General features: G+C 50.9%; 5 protein-coding genes across 5 annotated transcripts; 2 read left to right on the plus strand and 3 right to left on the minus strand.

Moving 5' to 3' along the window:
- Positions 1-1,835: 1,835 nt before the first annotated feature.
- On the plus strand, positions 1,836-4,034 carry ace2 (putative C2H2 transcription factor (Swi5); the record flags this gene model as incomplete). The annotated part of the gene is made up of 2 exons (XM_056955117.1): positions 1,836-2,519; positions 2,574-4,034. 2 exons carry the CDS (start codon positions 1,836-1,838, stop codon positions 4,032-4,034), a joined length of 2,145 nt encoding a protein of 714 aa, XP_056809451.1.
- A 1,263-nt stretch (positions 4,035-5,297) lies between these two features.
- Positions 5,298-6,828, minus strand: N7506_005825 (T2 family ribonuclease; the record flags this gene model as incomplete). The annotated part of the gene is made up of 6 exons (XM_056955118.1): positions 5,298-5,438; positions 5,491-5,588; positions 5,654-5,893; positions 5,954-6,146; positions 6,204-6,498; positions 6,554-6,828. The coding sequence occupies 6 exons, from the start codon at positions 6,826-6,828 to the stop codon at positions 5,298-5,300; spliced, it is 1,242 nt and encodes a 413-aa protein (XP_056809452.1).
- Positions 6,829-7,231: 403 nt separating this feature from the next.
- Positions 7,232-8,661, minus strand: N7506_005826 (RMD1 family protein; the record flags this gene model as incomplete). Its single annotated transcript, XM_056955119.1, has 2 exons — positions 7,232-8,194; positions 8,269-8,661. The coding sequence occupies 2 exons, from the start codon at positions 8,659-8,661 to the stop codon at positions 7,232-7,234; spliced, it is 1,356 nt and encodes a 451-aa protein (XP_056809453.1).
- A 145-nt stretch (positions 8,662-8,806) lies between these two features.
- Positions 8,807-12,872, plus strand: N7506_005827 (CLH domain-containing protein; the record flags this gene model as incomplete). The annotated part of the gene is made up of 5 exons (XM_056955120.1): positions 8,807-9,109; positions 9,163-9,189; positions 9,241-9,707; positions 9,763-10,161; positions 10,262-12,872. The coding sequence occupies 5 exons, from the start codon at positions 8,807-8,809 to the stop codon at positions 12,870-12,872; spliced, it is 3,807 nt and encodes a 1,268-aa protein (XP_056809454.1).
- A 664-nt stretch (positions 12,873-13,536) lies between these two features.
- N7506_005828 (uncharacterized protein) lies at positions 13,537-15,866 on the minus strand (the record flags this gene model as incomplete). Its single annotated transcript, XM_056955121.1, has 3 exons — positions 13,537-15,452; positions 15,541-15,597; positions 15,791-15,866. The coding sequence occupies 3 exons, from the start codon at positions 15,864-15,866 to the stop codon at positions 13,537-13,539; spliced, it is 2,049 nt and encodes a 682-aa protein (XP_056809455.1).
- Between the last annotated feature and the right edge of the window lie 2,677 nt (positions 15,867-18,543).

The raw sequence follows: 18,543 nt of genomic DNA on the forward strand, positions 1-18,543 counted from the left end.
AAATCGGGGCAAGAAACCTGTTCTTTTTGGTTCATTTTTGTCATTGGAAGTAGCACAAGTATACACCAAAAACCATCATCTACCACGATGATCCACAAGATACTCTAGCCTAGCAGGACCATGCCCGAGCTCAATGTCACACCATGGCACGACTGGGACCACTTATTTGGCCTCGTCGAAGACGTAGGTAAGGTGGCACTTTCCGCAGTACTGGCGGTTGTGCATAGCGGCCATGAAGACACCGGCACCGCACTGGAGATAACAAGTTAGTATTATGAACGGCACCTTCGCGTAGTGGGATGAACGTACCTCGGGGGCGGGGCACTCGCGGCGAAGACGCTCGATCTTGCCGTCACCGTCAACCTTGTAGTACTTGAGGATGGCGAGCTTGGTCTTCTTGTGCTTGTGCTTGATCTTCTTGGGGGTGGTGTAGACCTTCTTCTTGCGCTTCTTACCACCACCACGCAGACGAAGCACGAGGTGGAGGGTCGACTCCTTCTGGATGTTGTAATCCGAAAGAGTGCGGCCGTCCTCGAGCTGCTTGCCGGCGAAGATCAGGCGCTGCTGGTCAGGAGGAATACCTTCCTTGTCTGTAATGCGGGGCCAATGGTCAATGACTGTATAGGAACGAGGGCTGGAGGCACCCCCCAAAAAGATGCTTTGATATCGACTTACCCTGAATCTTGGACTTGACATTGTCAATGGTATCGGAGGACTCCACCTCAAGGGTGATAGTCTTACCCGTAAGGGTCTTGACGAAGATCTGCATCTTGATGAAGGCCTGCGACGAAGATAAAAGTCAGTGGGCTGTGCGCAACGACAAAACGAGGGTTGAGGTCAAGAAGAAATAGATGGCAAGCTCATGGTGCAAGCTCATCGCATTCTTGCCTGCATGTCAAAAATGTAGACTCACCTCGACAGTCGTGTCTTCCTCAACCTTGCAAGATTAACAAAAGTAGTGAGCGAGCTGGTGCATTTTTTGTGCGGGAACCGAGACAGTCACGTGCTGTGATTAGGTCAGGGCTCAACACTTATCACATGACTACTCATTGAGCATTGTTAGTCCGCACCTACGTGACGAGAGGGTCCCGCCACAAATGGACTAGCCTGAAATCTCTGAGTCGGAGCATTGTTAATGCACATCCGACGAATTACATCATGTGACTCGTTGAACTCTTTGATGCCTGAGGCACCATGTGGATACCCGAGACCCAAGAGACCTAAGATCCCGTGTCGGACAGGTCAAATATCAGGTGTGTGACGCCATGCTCATCTGGTTGGACAAAATCTCAAGGCTTCGTATGGGCAAGGGTTGAGTGTTTATCTACGCACTTTCTTTAATCTCCCCGGAGACGTGAGACCAGAGCGCCACCTCTACGGACCAATTGGTTTTGTGGCAAGCTCCCTCGCAGCGACCCTTGCAGAAGGGAGGACAGGATACAAATTACTGTACGAAGCACACGCAAGGCGATCTGGAGAATAAGAGCATAAAATGGAAATAATCGCACAGAATGCACTAAGTGGGCAGGGATGGGCCCACTCTCGTCAGAGCCTGGTTTCCTAGACGCCTGTGTGTTGCCCCGTTGCTATGCCAACATCCACATATTGTTGATGGGAACCGCGGGTCACATAGATCTCCAGTTCCAGACCCAAAACCTTCATACATCCGCGTTTCTGCTCTTAAGCTCAAGTCGTTCAGTTCGGAATTTCTTTGAACTGTGTGACCGGTTACTCATAGCTTCTTGAGCCTCTAACTTCCACTCCGTCGCATATTCCCTGCTTTTCCTATTCACATACTGACACTTCATCAGGAACAACCGTCAGGCTATACAGCCATGATTACCACTCCGAATGCGCTGGGAAACGGTCGCCATCGCCGTCAAATTTCCACCCCAGCAGCCCCATACGAGGTCCCCACCTCGGCAATCATGCACCAACGTCGGTCACATCGTCGAGGCCAAACAATGGACTACGGGTCCTTCAACCCACAGGCTACCATTGACCGACAATACATGCCAAAGACGGTTTCGCAACTGCGAGACTACTTTAACGAAAAATCAGGTTTCCCATCTCACCAGCGGGATGTCCAGCAGTGTCCATCATATGCAGAGGAACCCGAGCAGTCTTATTTCCCATCGGGACTACCTTCGCAGCAGTCCTATCAATACCCACCCCAGGCTTCACTCGGGGCTGATTGCCAAGCCTTCGATCACGAGCAATTACGGGGCATCCATGCCGAGAGCCCAGCGCCCTCCTCTACTGGCGCTCCCACTATGTCCAGGTCGGCCAGCGAGAGCTCTGAGAACACACCACTGAAGCTGGCTCTGCACCGAATGCAGCGAGAGCAATCTTCCAACCAACAGCACCAAAGCAACCACCATGCCGATTGGGAGTTGTTTGCCCAACGCAATCTGTCTGTTGCGCCGCACGAACAGGTGACGGCCTACGTCGAGTCCATGCATCCAGTCTCCGTTCAACCCAAAGCTCCCTCCGCAAAGATTCTATCTCAGATTTCCTCTGCTTGTAAGGATTCCGTCCTGCCGATAAACTGTTCTTAACTAAAACTGCTACAGACACATCCCCCCCTGACCCCCGATTCTACCCCATTAAAAAGATCCATTGATTATTCTATGTACAGCAATGACCCAACACCCTGCAAGTCCCAAAGTTTTTCATTCCCCTACACTCCTGCTACCTCTGAGATGCAGAGAGCACAATCTCTTCAACCGCTCCCGTTTGTCAGCCCTTTGCAGATGAAGCAGCAAATGCCCTCTCCCGCCAATTCCCCGGTGAGCTCATCGTTCACTGAGCTTGCAGACATGCCCACCCCCAGTCCCTACGGAGTCACACCACAAAGGCCAGTGCCGTCCGTTCCATCCTCCACTCGAGGAGCCAAGAAGCGAGCCTCTTCAATTGTCTCATCATCCATGGTTCCACCCTCCCGCGACGGCGATCTTGATGCTAGAGTTAAGGCATCTGTGCAAGAGACTGGTATCTCGAACGACGAGATTGCCAAGTTTATCTCTGGCCCTGACCCCAAGGACGGCAAGTGGGTCTGTCTCTTCACGGACTGTTTATGTCGATTTGGTCGCAAGGAAAATATCAAGTCACACGTCCAGACCCATCTGGGAGACCGCCAGTTCAAATGTGACATTTGTGAAAAGCACTTTGTTCGTGGGCATGATCTCAAGCGCCATTTAAAGACACACAGCGGTAACAAGCCTTTTGCGTGTGCCTGCGGTGCTAGCTTTGCCAGGCAGGATGCGCTGACGCGCCACCGCCAACGGGACATGTGTGTGGGAGGTTTCACTGGGGTCGTTCCGAAGACCACCAAGCGTGGTCGGCCACCCAAGAAGAACAAGAACAGACCTGACATCGATACCCGCCAAGCCAAGTCGACTCGCACTCGCCAACGTGTTGCCGAGAAAGTTACATCAATTGCTTCCGCTTCCACCCGCCCTACTCTGCAGGATGCCCCCGTTTTCACCTCGCCAAAATATGCACCATCAAATGCCATGTCGTCGTTCACGCCACCCGCTTCTCCTGGGCAGTCGTACTACGAGATCTCCTCGCCCTCCCAAGATTATGAACCTTACCCTTCCAAAGTTGAGGATGATATGCTGCCATTATCACCCCCTCAGATGGCACACGCTCGGTATGAACAGGCAATGGCTCAGTATGGTTCAAACTTTGGTTCTCAGTCATACTCGCAAGAATCGTTGTACAGTGAATCGGGTCTCTCCCCCCGGGAATTGTCCTCCCCGCACACGGCACCTACCCTGGCAGAGTCTTCTGTCGGCTCCGAGATTGATATTTTCATGTCCCAAGACCACTCTGATGACGTACGGGAAGAATTCGGTCAGCTCGCAACTCCCAGCCTTCCTGGATTCTCGAGCTACCAGTTTGTGGACACCAGCGACTTCTCTGGCTCGTCCTTTTACCCAGCCAAGACCTTCTCTGGTCTTTCCAGCCTCGAAGATGACCTTGCGGATCCTATTGAATGTCTGTCAAGCGAATTTCTTGTCGATCCTTGAAGTCCCCTCTGAACATACACGCCACCATGGCTACGGCACGATCAACCCTCTCATTCGCAGCAACATATTCAACGATACGGCACGACACTGTACACTTTAATGACACGATACTCACTCAAAACGGGCGCTCTCCTTCTCTGCACACATTCGGGATTTATACGACTTTACGGGACTTTCAGGTGTTTGGGAACATTTGCTTTTCCCCCTTGCCGCTTTTTGCACGCCCTGTACTCCTTCATTTTATTATTGTTATTTGTATGTTGTTATTGTGTTTTCTGATTTTATTTCGTTCAAGTTTATTTGGCCTGTCTCATCCCCTGTCGGATGCTTGATAATATGGCGTGGTTCGGACACTGCTCCTGGTGTTTACCTCTTCTTCTTTGTTCTACATTTTATGATGCGATGTGTATTTGATGCCTCACTTTCAATGGATCTCACCTGTACTTACCTGTCAACATGATGTGTTTTACCTGATAGACTTTCTACAATATGTGCAAATCGTTCGCATGGCCTGTACACTAACACTAAACCCTTGGAGCCTCCACGGTCTGAGACTTGCTTCCAACCTTGGAAGGATCCTTCCAAGGTTCATCCTCCCCTCTGTTTGAACTGGCAGCCCAAGGTCGCCTCGACTCTAACAATCTAGTTTCTCCCTTAGCTCCAGAACACATAGCTGCAAGATATATTTTCGACCACCTGTAGGTCTCCATGGATAAACATCCAGGTTCGGAGTAGGTATCTTCCAAGACCTCGGGATCACCTACCTATCTATTGACTTCATCCATGGATAGTAACGACGGATGTACCTACCAATACCTAGGTACCTACCTACACCTGGGCATCCCTGGATAGCTCCATATAGACTGCCCAGGTGGCCACTTGGGCATCTAAATTCCAAATTTCAAAGTTTGCCTCCAGGGCTGGGCACCAAAATTGATTCCAAGAGTTCAATAGGTACCCGTCTCTTGGCAGACCGACAGCCGAAGGGTATAGGACCCATGGAGACGTCGGAACTTATAACCTTGGAAGCTTTCAAGGTTGTCTCTAACCATCACATGATTCAGTTGCACACATTCTTTCTAATTAGTCTAACAAAGGAACTCTCGACCATGTATCCATGGATGTATTCTCAGTCTCCTGAGGTCCCTTTCAAGGTTCGCCCTTCGGTAGTTCCTACACCTGGGCATCCCAACCCCTAAAAGGTGAGTTGGTCGTCCTACCAAAGACTCCATTGGCTTTTAGTAGCACTTGGAGACTATGGACTTACTTCGAAGCCCAAGCAATCTCGATCTCAATAGGTCGACCCCCTTGCGAAGCATAAATATTGCTCTGCCTACGTCCCTTGGGCGGCTGGTCCGCAAAGAAGGCAGTCTGCCCTTTGTAAGAAAGCTTCCCATCTTTGATCTGTACCAGCATTAGTAGTGCAAATGATTTTGAGAGGAACAGAACTCCATACTGTAAATTCGGCAGGGCTATTGACATGGGGTCCACAGGCAAGGGCATCTCGCTCGAAGGTGCAAGGCCCCTTGCTAGATTCCAAAGAGAATTTTTCATCTGCAATGCGTCAATTACTTCCTGCTAGAGAAGTCGAGAGAGGTTTTCTATCCACAGATACGAACCTGATAACTTTTTGGCCCGGAAAGTTGCACAAGTACCCGAGGAGAACCAAGTTCCGAAGCTAATGATACAGCCATGCCTTCGGTTAAGGGTAGACACAAGCAAGTTTCCCCTATCAGTGAAGGGGGTTCCCGGATCTGTGGGATCAGGCTGGCCGGTAGTTGCTGTATGGGTAGGCTCAATCCGAGAATGCTTTAGTGGGTATTTGATCCCCTTGGAAGGACAGTTGGACTTCTGGCCATCTGAAAGACATAATGATCAGCTCTAGTTTTACACAGTAAATATCGAAACACGAGACCAACCTGGTGATGCAGCAATGAAGGCACCATTTTGCAGACTTCCCGCGATATTAAAATAGTACCAGATTTCATTGAGAGCACCGCCCCTGCAGCGAACAGTGACTGGACTTCCATGGGCACTTTCCAGGGCGCGTTCGATTTCGATAAGAGTATATGTTTGGGTCCTAGAGGGTATAATCCCTGCATTTGCCAGGAACTTGAACTCTGTTAGTGACCTCGGGACATAGCTCCGTCCAGGGAGGGGGCAACTTACCTCATGCGAGGGCAGTTCCCTGAAGACTTCCACTGTCTTGTCAAAATAGTCCACAACTTCTTGCTGTGGTAGATAGTCATCGTAGCAATGTGTCTCAAGGGTGCTGACGCAAGTTCCATGCTTATTCCATTCATGTTGCCACAGATTAGAATCATCTCCACGGAAATCTTTCCAATACTCGCTCATGTACTCCAGCAAGTCTCCACGACCGGAATCCACCAAGATAAGAGATATATTGCTGTACCTGCGTTTGGAATCGCAGAATTGATCGAAGCCGCCGGCGCAGTGATCGGGCCTAGGATGAGTTAGTTATCTGGTCGCTTTTCCCATATTGGCGGCAAGGATCTCACCACAGCCCATGGATTGTCCATGCATCTTCGGGACCAATCGCTGGGTCTGCATCCCAGAATTGAGTCTGAAGCATCTGACCGCCGGGGTAGTTGAAACAGCAAGTATCTTGACCGTGGTACTTAGCCTGGCAGCTGATCTCAGACACCGGACAAGAGGATGAAGCCCCAGGGGAAGGCCTTTCCTCTGAGCTCTGTGCAAGCCACAGGGAGCCGAAGGTCTTCAGAATCTTCTGGGGTCCGGGAATGCCCAAGAACTGTTGCGGTAATCCCCGCATCTTTGTTTAACAGATCTGAGCCGAGCTGCCAAGGGCGAGGGCCGTTCGAACAAAGACACGAGATAATCTGTGCGGAAAAGGGCTTTGGAAGGATCAGGTGAATTGAGTCTGTCAGATTTGTGGCAGCTTTGAAGATGCTGAGATGATAACAATGAATTGGTGCCCAGACGACTCCGCACGAGAGGCGGTGACTAAGCGCGGGGAGATGCCCAGCGGTCAGGTGCCGCTCTATGGCGCTTCGAGGCAGTCACAAGGCGGCAGGCAACCCTGGAAGATGTACGGAGTATGGAGTACAGAGTATGGAGTACGGATTTAGCGTATGAATTCTCTACAAAACAGGGGTATCATTCATGTGCCAGTTGTAAAAAGCGGTGTTCAATCCATGGATGCACACCTGACTTTGTCAGCATTGCAGCTCGCTCTTTCGTGCATTCTCGTGTTCGTGAGCCCTCTCCTTCCACAACCGCATGACCTCAAATCCGACTTCCACTGCGATGAGGAGAATGATGATCCACTCAAGTCTGAGGCCATGTGTCTCACTTAGACGCTCACGGAGTACACTTGCGATCTCTTGTGCATAGTCCATCTTCTCATTCAAGAGCTTGATGCGTATGCCCACATCCAAAGCCCGTCCTGCTTGCTCATAGTATCCCTCTAGTCCAAGCTCATGCCGACTATCCCAAAAAATGTCGGGAAGAGAGTCTGTAAGCTCGGAGTAGAGGTTGAGTTGCGCCCGGACACTGAGAAGTTGTCCGGTTTTCCGCAGAATGAAGTCTCGCGTGAAGGGAAGGCGAGACCCTTGAGACAGAAGAGTTGGTATCGGCCGAGTTGACTCAAAATAGTTAGAAAGCAGGCTTTCAAGAACCGCCAACTTCGTGCTGCGGGCGAGACCAGATGAAAATGCGACCTTCGTCAAAACGGTGTCAACAGATTGATGCGTGGCTGGCAATCCTTCTTTCTGTTCAGAGTTGGTTCCCAGGATGATTGTGTCCCCTTTGATGACACTGTTGTCCCTGTTTGGGTCCTCGACGAACTCGAGATCTTCGGTTTCCAGCTCATCTATGTGAGCACCCTCTGCCGCGGGCAGAAGAGTTCGCGTGGCTAGGAATGACGTAAAGCCTTCCGGTAGCGACCATGCCACCACTGTGCCAGACGGAAATACAAAAACATCGCCCACCTCGTCAGATGGTAGGTCTGTACTGGACGGGTTTGTAACGCGCCGAATGGAGTCTATAGGGATTTGAACATGCACAACTTGTGGGAAGAGCCCGGTCTCCAATGGATCTGGTTCATATCCTTTTTCTTGCAAGATGTCTCGGACCCGGCGAATGTCGAATTGTTCGGCCACGGCGTACGCAGTTACTGTCTAGATGTCCCAGAGAAATTTGTTAGTTTTCTACAAGTCAAGTCCACATCATGGAGCATTCCAATGTCAGGTACCTTGGTTCCATTTAGTCCCTGCTCTCGTAGCAACGCTTTGGAGATGAACCCATCCTTCGACCTTTGTGCTTCCACTGCTACTCTCCGCAATGATGTGGGAGCTGCTGGCGACCTACTTCCTCTTCGTCGTTGGTTTTGCGAATCCGGGTGAGTCTCGGTGGGATGATTGCTGGCTTGTCCTCTAGATTGGTTCAGGTGGGTGCCAGATGAGAAGAATTCCTTGCGCCGCGGGAGTAGCAATGAAGGATATCCGAATATTAATTGGGTCTGTGATCGCAAAATAGGCCTTGACAGTGTGCGCCTGCAGCCCAAACAGACATAGGGTTTCCCAAACATTATGAGCATGTCGAAAACAAAAGTCGGGGCTTCCGAGGTCCGATGGTTTGATGACATCGTTTCCGCTTAGTCACCGCAAGCTCGGCGCCCTGGCATAACTAGTTAGTTGCGGTCCAACTGCAGAACTACGGAATCCCGCTTCTGGCGTGTCGCATTTCACTTCAACTAACTTGGGAGCTGCAGGTGCTGTGAGGGATACGCCATGGATGCGCCTGGCGCGACACCGTTAGACGAGAGTGCCGCTCAAATGACTCCTATTGACTCCTCCGAACGAAGCATATCATCTACACAGACGAGTTCGGGGCCCCAAGATCGGAACCACCAACTCAATGACCATGACTCGAGCAGCAGTGACAACGAAGGAGATGATGAAGAGGTTGACGATGACGAAGAATCTGAAGACGAGGAGCCTCGCCTTAAGTACGCATACCTGACGAAACATTTGGGCTCGGTATACCGCAATTCAGACGCCACCAGCTCTTTCCTGGTAGCAGGAGACAAGATGGTATCCTTCTCTGTGCCATACTGTTTGAATTTAAGGACTGACAGCCTATCCAGATAGTTGGGTCTCACAATGGAAATGTCGTAAGTGAATCACAACTGCGCCCACTAACTCCGCAAGCTGACCCAACCTAGCATGTGCTGTCCTTGCCCCTTCTGAAGTCTCTCCGCGTATACCATGCGCACTCAGCAAGCGTCACATCCATATCCATATCGCCGTTCCCTCCTCCGCTTCCGAGCCTCAAATCAGACGGTTTCGGCAGACATACCGCAGAAGACCCCCGGCCCCCCACGCAGTCATCTACCACGACAGGCAGCATCCGTGGACAAGCAAAGCTTGCGAACCGTCCAGCCGTTCCTCCGATACCATCCAACTCGATTTACATTGGTACATCTTCAATTGATGGCAACGTGTGCATCTCCTCGTTAGTAGATCCCAAGGATGTGATGCTGCGCAATTTCGGCCGTCCAGTGCAGTCTGTTGCTTTGTCGCCAGACTACAAGAATGACCGGACCTTTCTGTCGGGCGGACGAGCTGGTGATTTGATACTGACCACCGGTGGCCGTATTGGAGCGACGTCCAATTCCACAACAATGGGGGGGTGCAGCTGCGACAGCATCAAGCTGGCTTGGATCGATGGGTCTGGCATCTAATAGCGGGAAAGACATAGTCATCCACAGCGGCGAAGGGGCTATCAGCACCATCAGGTGGTCTTTGTCGGGGAAATACGTAGCTTGGGTCAATGAAGAAGGCATCAAGATCATGCGGTCCAACTTGCATCTAGACTCTTCAGAGACAGAGTTTGCTTGGAAACGTATCAGTCACATCGATCGCCCAAACCGGCCCGGCTGGGAAGAAATGTCCGGCGTGTGGAAAGCTCGCGCAGAATGGATCGACCAGTCTGCTTTGGACAGCTATGACCATCTCAATCCCGAAGACGGAACTGAAATCCCACAAACGCAACCTGCAGCGTCCATTGAAAAGGTTGAAAAGCTCGTTGTTGGTTGGGGAGGGACCGTTTGGGTCATTGACGTCTACCCCGAAAGGGCAAGCAAGTCCTCCAAGGGCGAGAGACTTGGATCTGCGGAGGTTGTTGCCATGCAAGTAATTTCGGCTACCCCAATTGTTTTCAATCTGCTAACTCGACAAATTCAGACTACGAACCGACTGCTTGGTATCGGGCATATCATTGTACACTCCTCGCCTTCTTGTCATTCTCGCATATATGGAAACCGAGGGAGGTGATGGCCAGAATGGAAAAGAGACAGGGCGATACAATCGGCGCAAGGGTCTGGAACCTGAACTTCGCGTCATTGATATTGAAACCAAAGAAGAAATCAGTGCTGATACCCTCTCAATAAATCGGTTTGAGGGACTCTCGGCATCTGATTATCACTTGAGCGTTTTACCGCCATGGAAGACACCGGAGGGGCAGCTCGCGCAACGTGGAGCCCTTGGCGCCCTTGGATATGGGCTATTGGATGCCACCATGTACTCGGCTCGGCTCTTTAGCTCTGGTGCTAGCATCCGCAGTACCACAAGCAGCGGCGACAAAGGCTCGGGCAAAGCTCCGCCCTCATTTAGGTCTAAATTCTCTTCGATTGAGGAAACTCTCCCGAAGGAGGTCCAAGAGGTTTCAGGTGCCTCTGGTGCTAAAATCTTTGTCCACAGCCCGTATGACTGCGTTGTCGCCGTCAAAAGAGACCTTGCTGATCGTCTGTCGTGGCTCGATATGCATGGTCAGTACGAGGACGCCTGGCACCTTGTGGACGAACACCCTGAAGCTGCAGGCTCAATCCCCGATGTCAGCGAGATTGCTTCACAGGTTGCTGGGAAATCACAAACCAGCCTGGGGGAGTTCTTCGCCGACGACAGGTCGTCTGTGACAACCACCGGGCAACCCAAAATCTCTTTCGCTGAGCAAGAAAAAGCTCGCCTTGGAGAACTCTGGGTCAAACAGCTTGTTGACCAGGAGAAGTGGGTTGATGCTGTCAGGGTCTGCAGTAACGTCATTCACAATGCTCCGCAGTGGGAGCATTGGGCGTGGGTCTTCATCAACAATCAGAAGCTTGACGAGATTACTCCACACGTCCCGGTTGACTTGAACCCACCCCTGTCGTCTGTGATCTATGAAACTATACTCCTCCATTATGTGTCCCGAGATCTGACCAGGTTCAAAGAACTGGTTGAGACATGGCCTTCTGATTTGTTCGAACCGAGCACCATAACCGAAGCTATCGAATCACAGCTGAAATCAGAGTCCGTGCCAATTGAATCAGAGCACTGGCGAACACTCACGGATTGTCTAGCCAAATTGTTCTTGGTCGGAGGTCATTATCGCGAGGCTTTGCGTTGTTACATCCGACTGAAAGATGCGGACGCAGCCATGGCCTTAGTTCGCGAGCACCGCTTACTTGATGCAGTCACCGATGATATCCCGGCCTTCATCATGATTCGCATTTCCAAAGAGCAGATGAAGTCAGCCCCGAGGTCCGAGCTGGAGCAGCTGACCTCTGAGCCTACGCGGCTTCTTGTCAGTGAAGCATACACCGGGATCGTTCTCCCGGAAACTGTGGTATCACAGCTGATCGGGGCAAACCGATTCTTGTTTCTTTATTTCTATCTTCGTGCCCTCTGGCGTGGCGAGTCATTGCCCCATGATACATCTAAACCTCGCAGAGGACGTGGGGTCCATGCTCGGGATGCAGCCAGCAAGCTTGCTGCCGATGAAGGTAAAGCCTTGATTGACAATTTCGCCGATACAACCGTTGAGGTCTTTGCCGATTATGACCGTCCTCTTTTAATGGAGTTCCTACAGAACAGCATTTCATATTCTTTCGAGAAAGCCACGTACATCTGCGATGAACATAAATACACTTCGGAATTGATCTATCTCTTGTCTAAGATGGGACAAACCAAACGGGCTCTAAACCTGATCTTGTCGGATCTCAAAGACGTTTCTCAGGCCATCTCATTTGCCAAATCTCAAGAGGATCCGGACCTGTGGGAAGATCTGCTCGATTATTCGATGGACAAACCGAAGTTCATCCACGGCCTGTTGGTTGAGGCTGGGACAGCAATCGATCCGATCAAACTGGTGCGCCGAATTCCGAGTGGGCTGGAGATTGAGGGTCTCAGAGAAGGCCTGACTCGTTTGATCCGTGAACATGACCTACAGGCCAGCATCAGCCAAGGCGCAGCCAGAGTCATGCAAAGTGAGGTTGCTCTTGGCATGGATTCCCTCCGCAAAGGCCAATGCCGCGGAATCAAGTTCGATGTGCAAGAACATACCGATCAAGATCTGAACCTGACACCAACAACCAAGACCCAAGGTCAAGGTCAATTATCCGAAAAAAGTGGCGCCAACAGACTCGCAACCCCCGGACAAGGAAGATGCGGGGGGTGCAATGCTGCTTTCCATGCAAACGGTGTGTCTCCGCTCGGTGCAATGATTGCATTGAGAATATATGCTAATAAAGAGATTTTAGAAAAAGAGATTCTGGTTGGATTTGCCTGTGGCCACATTTTCCACCTATCTCACTTGCATGCCGATACACCTCTATCTGGCACAAACAGTCGCGATCGATCTATCGACCACACACCTCGACCGATGTCACCAGTTGATGAGTCTTTGTCTGCCACCGCTTCTCGCACTGTTGGCCCTAAAGTGACGACGGCAAGGATTTTGCGTGACAAGATCGGCGGTGGATGTCGAATCTGCACATTCGCAAGGGACCTTGAATCTCTCGGCGAGGTTGAATCTTGAACCTTTGTCAGGCAGGGATGTCTGCTGTCTGCACCGTTCGCCCACTTGTCCCGTGTACACTTCAAATGCACATATGCATTCTCGTTAGTTATCTGAGATACCCTAGCTTGTTATTCTAAGCTACGCAATTCAATCAATCCTGTAGGGTTTATTAACGCATTCAATCCCATGAATCAATCTACCGTAAGCCAGTCAGCCCCATCTCTGTCAATGAAGTCGACTTTTTGAAGCATGGCCCCGGCATCTTTTCCCGGGGTCCCGGGCTGGCTGTGAGCTACATCTCAACACGGTAATCATTCCCCTAGAAGTATGATTCTTCCCGTCAGCAGGAGGAAAGCTTGATATAGGCAAGTTTCTGGCTGCTCACGCTAGCCTGAGTATCTAAGGCTTGTGCTCGTCTCCGGTATTTTACGCCATGCATATTGAACGGTGAAACTCTTGATTGAATTGAGAAGCTAGGCTTGAAAAACTAAAATATGAGTCACCGATAGAAAATTTGAATATTAAAGGTGCCATTGCATCCCATGTAAACATAAGGGCCACTAAGAAAGATCTTGGGGTGCTCGAAGATCAATCCCCAGCGTGCTCATCGCATTCGGTGCTATCTTGCTTCATCCGAAGATGGCTCGATTTGCATCCCAACACGGAAAAAGATATGGGATTCTCACAGAATCACGGAGTGAATAACATGAGATACTGCAATGAGGATGCTCATGATAAACAAACGACTATCCGCGACTCCAGCGGCGTTGGCACCATTGAAGATGGGGCTGGATGTAGGCTTTGGTGGGGCCGAGCCACTACTCTCCTTAGTAGGCTGTTCGTGGCCAGGGGCCGGTGAATCAGTCTCACTACCCTCAGGTTGAGTAGCGGGGGGCTTAGGGGCCACAGTGGTAGCCAGCGTGGTAGGGGCAACAGTGGCCGGGTTGGTTTCCCGAGCACCAGAAGGCGTCTTGACGAGAGAAGTTGCTTCAATAGAGGTAGCGCCTGGAAGGGGCACGATATCAGTAGGGGCGATCACGGTGGTCTCCTGGGAAATAGGAGCCGGGACAGTGGGCTGAATGACTGTTGTCGCGACTTCGGTGGTCACAGCCTTTGTGGTCACTAACTTGGTGGTGGTGGTCTCCTCTGGAGCTGGGGCAGGCGCAGTAGCCGTCACAACAGTAGTGATAAGGGTTGTGGTCTCCTTTCCAACGACGCCAGGAACAGTTGGCTGAATCACTGTTGTCACAACCTTGGTGAGGGTATGCGAGGTTGGAACAGGGGCCGGAATTGGAGTTACCGAGATGGTGGTAGTCTCCAGAGAGGTAGGGCCAGCCGGCTTAGTCTCCGTGGTGGTGGTTGCTTGGGGCACAGAGACTGGGACCGGTGAAGTGCCGGGAACACGCAAAGTGCTGGTGACAACACTAGTGCTGAGGCACCGGGTAGTCTCAGTGCAGGAGATTTCAACAGTGACGGTGATCACAGTAGTCACCGGGGTAGGCTCGGGGCAAGGGGATGTGAGATAGTCAGTGGTGACTTTGGTCACAGTGCCGGGGACCTGGGGGAGAGTCGAATTTGTGTAGCCAACTGAAGAGGTGCCAGGGACAGGAGGAACCACCTTTGAGGAACGAGAAGAGGTAGCAATCTCTGTATGGCCAGGAGCAGTAATGCCGGTACCAGGGATGGTACTTACCCCAGTCGAGATGGGGCAAGGAGAGGAAATGGTTTCGGTTGTGACAGATGTAACAGGACCGGGAACAACAGATGTAGTGAAGCCGGTACCAATGGGGACCGAGACAACACCTGTGGGACTAACCGAAGAAGTACCTGACACAGTGGTTGAAACAGTCTGGGGCAAGGTAGAGGTGGTTTGTGTGTCGGTGATCGACGAAGAGCCTGGAGACACCCCGGTACCACCTGGGGGAGGAGGGGAGCCCGGTACAGTGATCGACACAGTCGATGTAGGAGCCGTGGTCGAAGTAGAGCTGCTTCCAGTTGATATCGCAGTGCTGGTCACCACAGAAGAAGCAGGAGGCACAGTGGTCTTGGACGACACAGAAGTACTGGTCGCCGAGCTGGAGGGGGTCACCGAGCTGGAGGGGGTCACCGAGCTGGAGGGAGAGCCAGGCACAGTGGACTCAGACGAGACAGAAGTGCTGGTCGCCGAGCTGGGGGGAGTCACCGAGCTGGGGGGAGTCACCGAGCTGGAGGGAGTCACCGAGCTGGAGGGAGTCACCGAGCTGGAGGGAGTCACCGAGCTGGAGGGAGTCACCGAGCTGGAGGGAGTCACCGAGCTGGAGGGAGTCACCGAGCTGGAGGGAGTCACCGAGCTGGAGGGAGTCACCGAGCTGGAGGGAGTCACCGAGCTGGAGGGAGTCACCGAGCTGGAGGGAGAGCCAGGCACAGTGGTCTCAGACGAGACAGAAGTGCTGGTCACCACTGGAGGAACTACCGGCACGGTGGTCTGTGTGCTCACAGGTAGGGAAGAGGTCAGCGATGTGGTCGTGTCGGTGGTGCAATGAACATCGGTGGTGACAGTTGTGGTCGACTCATGAGTTACATCCGGTCCGCAGGTAGTCTCCGTGACGGTCACAGTGACTATGTTTTCAATTAGTGGATTGTTTGACGAAAGGAAAAACAAACGAAGGATGTTTGCTTGGAGAGTCCTAAGAGGGTTTCAACTTACTCAAAGAAAGGGACGGGCGAACGGCACGGCCAAACAGGTAACGGGGGATGAGATTGACTATTTTGAGCAGTCAGTGATTGGAGACACCATGTCAAATAAGTCGACAGGTGTGACTTGCCTACACCAACTGGGAAGTGCTCTCCAGTGGTTGGGTCCTGCAGCAAAACCGTTTCGATGCGGTGGCACTCTGGCAGAGTCAATGTCAGTGCTTGGTCAATGCAGTCTTGGGTAGAGTGAATGCAAAACATACGAGCCTCAGCATAGACGCTGGCCGCCATGGTGGCGACCATGAGCAGAAGCAACTTGAAACGCGTCCAGGTTGCCATTATGGCGATTTCACGATGGAATAAACGAATGTGAGGTGATTACTTGATGAGATTCAAGAAGCAATCGATGAAAACGAGGGTGGGATAGAAAGAGACAAACGAATGTGAAGAAGGAAGAGAAGAGAAGAGAGAAGAGAGAAGAAGGAAGAGGGAGGAGGAGAGGAAATAAGTAAACAAGCTGCGCAACCCCAACGAGGAAGGAACGATTGCCTCGCCAGCACGTGCTGGTTTGGCCCTGACTTCCCAGGAAAGGCAAGAGCGAAGAGGTACAAGGAGGCAAGTCACAACCACTACTGAAGATTGGGTGAAGCTACCCAGACCGAAGTAGACCTATACCTTCTCCTAAATTGAGCAATAAACACCGTACAACTCCAATATAACTTTAAATTTTGGGACACATTGGTCTCTGTACTTGTACGACTAGAGTGAGACAGGTCTAATTTTGGTTCAGAGTTCGACCGAGAGGGCCGCAGAGAATGTAAGATCGGAGGGTTTGATCCAAAGCTCTTGTCGTTAAGCGCTGCATCAACCCTCAGCCTTGAAGCCGAGTCCCATTTGTCGGTAAGTACCGACTGGAAGCGATGGCAGCAGCCCTGGAGGTAACAGTATTCTCGGGGAACCAGATCCAGTCCTATAGAAGAGCCGGGGTATCACAGAGACAAATTTGACGTGCTACCTGAACCAGACAGCGAGATCGATTGGTGCAAATAAGGGTAGATCAATGCAAAGTATATGCTCCGCCACTCTTTTGTCAGCCCATCAGGCCATCAAATGACTCGAAATAAGCCATATATAAGACAGTGTAGTCGGATGTAACCAGTATATAGACTTCAAGGTAACTACTCGCATATCAACCTTGGAAGTATTCGCAGGCCAACCTAAATTTAGTTGAGATCAGGCAAGATCACCTGAGCCAAACACTTGCGCCCTGGCGTCGTCTATCATCGAGGGATTCAGAGGGGTTTGTTATCGTGATCCAATATATTCCTTCGCATGACATAGTATAGCTGAAGATGTGATGCTGATTCTATCTGACGAAAAAAGGTGCAACAGCACAGGACATGGTCATCGGACAAAGACGAGCCGCACTTAACACGAGCATTCATTCATACTCTCCTTTCCAGATTCGATGTGATCTACTGACAACTACGGCGTTCAGATAGAGTTGGGTTTAAATTTCGATGGGATATCTACCTCAGATCTACTCCGTATTCAATGCCTACTCCATACTAGGGTATGTGCATACACTCCACTCTGAAAAAAGACGCTAAAATTGCCGGTGAGGAGACAAACGATTGTCGTAGGGCAGAGATGCATTGGTAACCGAAGACTAGTCCAATCAGCACCGTGGGTTGACGCACTCCAATTGCCGCACGATTCGAACGTTGAGATCGATGAGTACCGAGAGATACCGGTATAAAACCCGTGTCGATACTGTATCGGCGTATTTTCAAAGCAGTACAGCCGCGAACAGGCGGTAAGTAACTTTGACCAAAAATGGCGTAACGGGATGACCCGCGTACGAAACAAAACCGTCAGGCTAGTGGGAGTGGCTGCTTTCCCAGCCCCCGCTTCCAAGGAACTGGCAGCTGACATCAAATCGTTTACCGTTGGGCTTCTCACATACCCCAGTAATCTAAAAATTCGCAACATTAATAACCCAGATACATACCTTTTTTAACGGAAGGATAATGATACAGTCTATCCATGTTTACTCCGAATTGGGGGCTCTGATTTGATATGCGAATTGGGATCCACCGTCGGATAAGCTAGGGGTAAGGGTTTTTCATCTGGATTAAAGATCGACAGGAGTTACGGACTTGTATGTATTATATGTACTCCGTACTGCAGTACGTGCTTCTATTCCGTACGAAGTGCGGGTATTGCCTCTGCGGGGAGCGCACTTGTTGAGTATGAATAGACCGACTGTTGGCGGTATCACTACGGAGTAAAAGGTACTCTGTACAGAGCAGGGGGGATGACGGAGGGAGAAAAAATAAAAACAAAAAACAAAACAAATTTTGCGATAGAAAAAAAAAATTGAGGGGTATAGCGGATCGGTGCTCCGGGCGTAAGCTCATTTGGATTTAAGACCCCCTGATTGTCCGCGTAAACATTTTTTTTTCCTCGCTCGTGCACATTACATGGGCTTCGGCTAAAGATGAAGCCCTATTTACAGAAAAGTGCTTATTGCTTTCCCCCATTAGCTTTTGACTCCGGTGTTGCATCCCCAGAATTCTCCAGCGAGAAAGTTCCGAGAGCGAAAGGGGCACCTAGACATGAATGTCAATGAACAATTTGGAATGTTATCGTAATTACTCCGTGCTCGTAGGGCATATCCATGGATTTGTCAAACCCGCTCTACTCCGTACTCTCTCTGCGAGAGTGCATTTTAATGACGTGGAGGGAACCGAGCCCCAATACGGAGAGACGCCGAAATTGCGATGGAGATACGGGAAGGAAAGGCATCTCCAGATCCCGAGCTTTACATTGGTTGGTTGACAGTTAATGGCTTGTCAGCCCAGCCAATCATATTGTCGGACTGTTTCCGAAACAGCGGTCCATGGGATCTTCACCAGCCAGGTTGTGGCGGGATCTGGACTTTACCTGGTTGCTGGAACCGGCTCTGGGGGTGGACTCTCGAACCTCAAATTTCGTTCGTGTTCAAAGCTGCGTA

This window comes from Penicillium brevicompactum, assembly GCF_028827555.1.
Source record: "Penicillium brevicompactum strain IBT 35665 chromosome Unknown utg000005l_segment0_segment0, whole genome shotgun sequence".
Lineage (NCBI taxonomy): Eukaryota > Fungi > Ascomycota > Eurotiomycetes > Eurotiales > Aspergillaceae > Penicillium > Penicillium brevicompactum.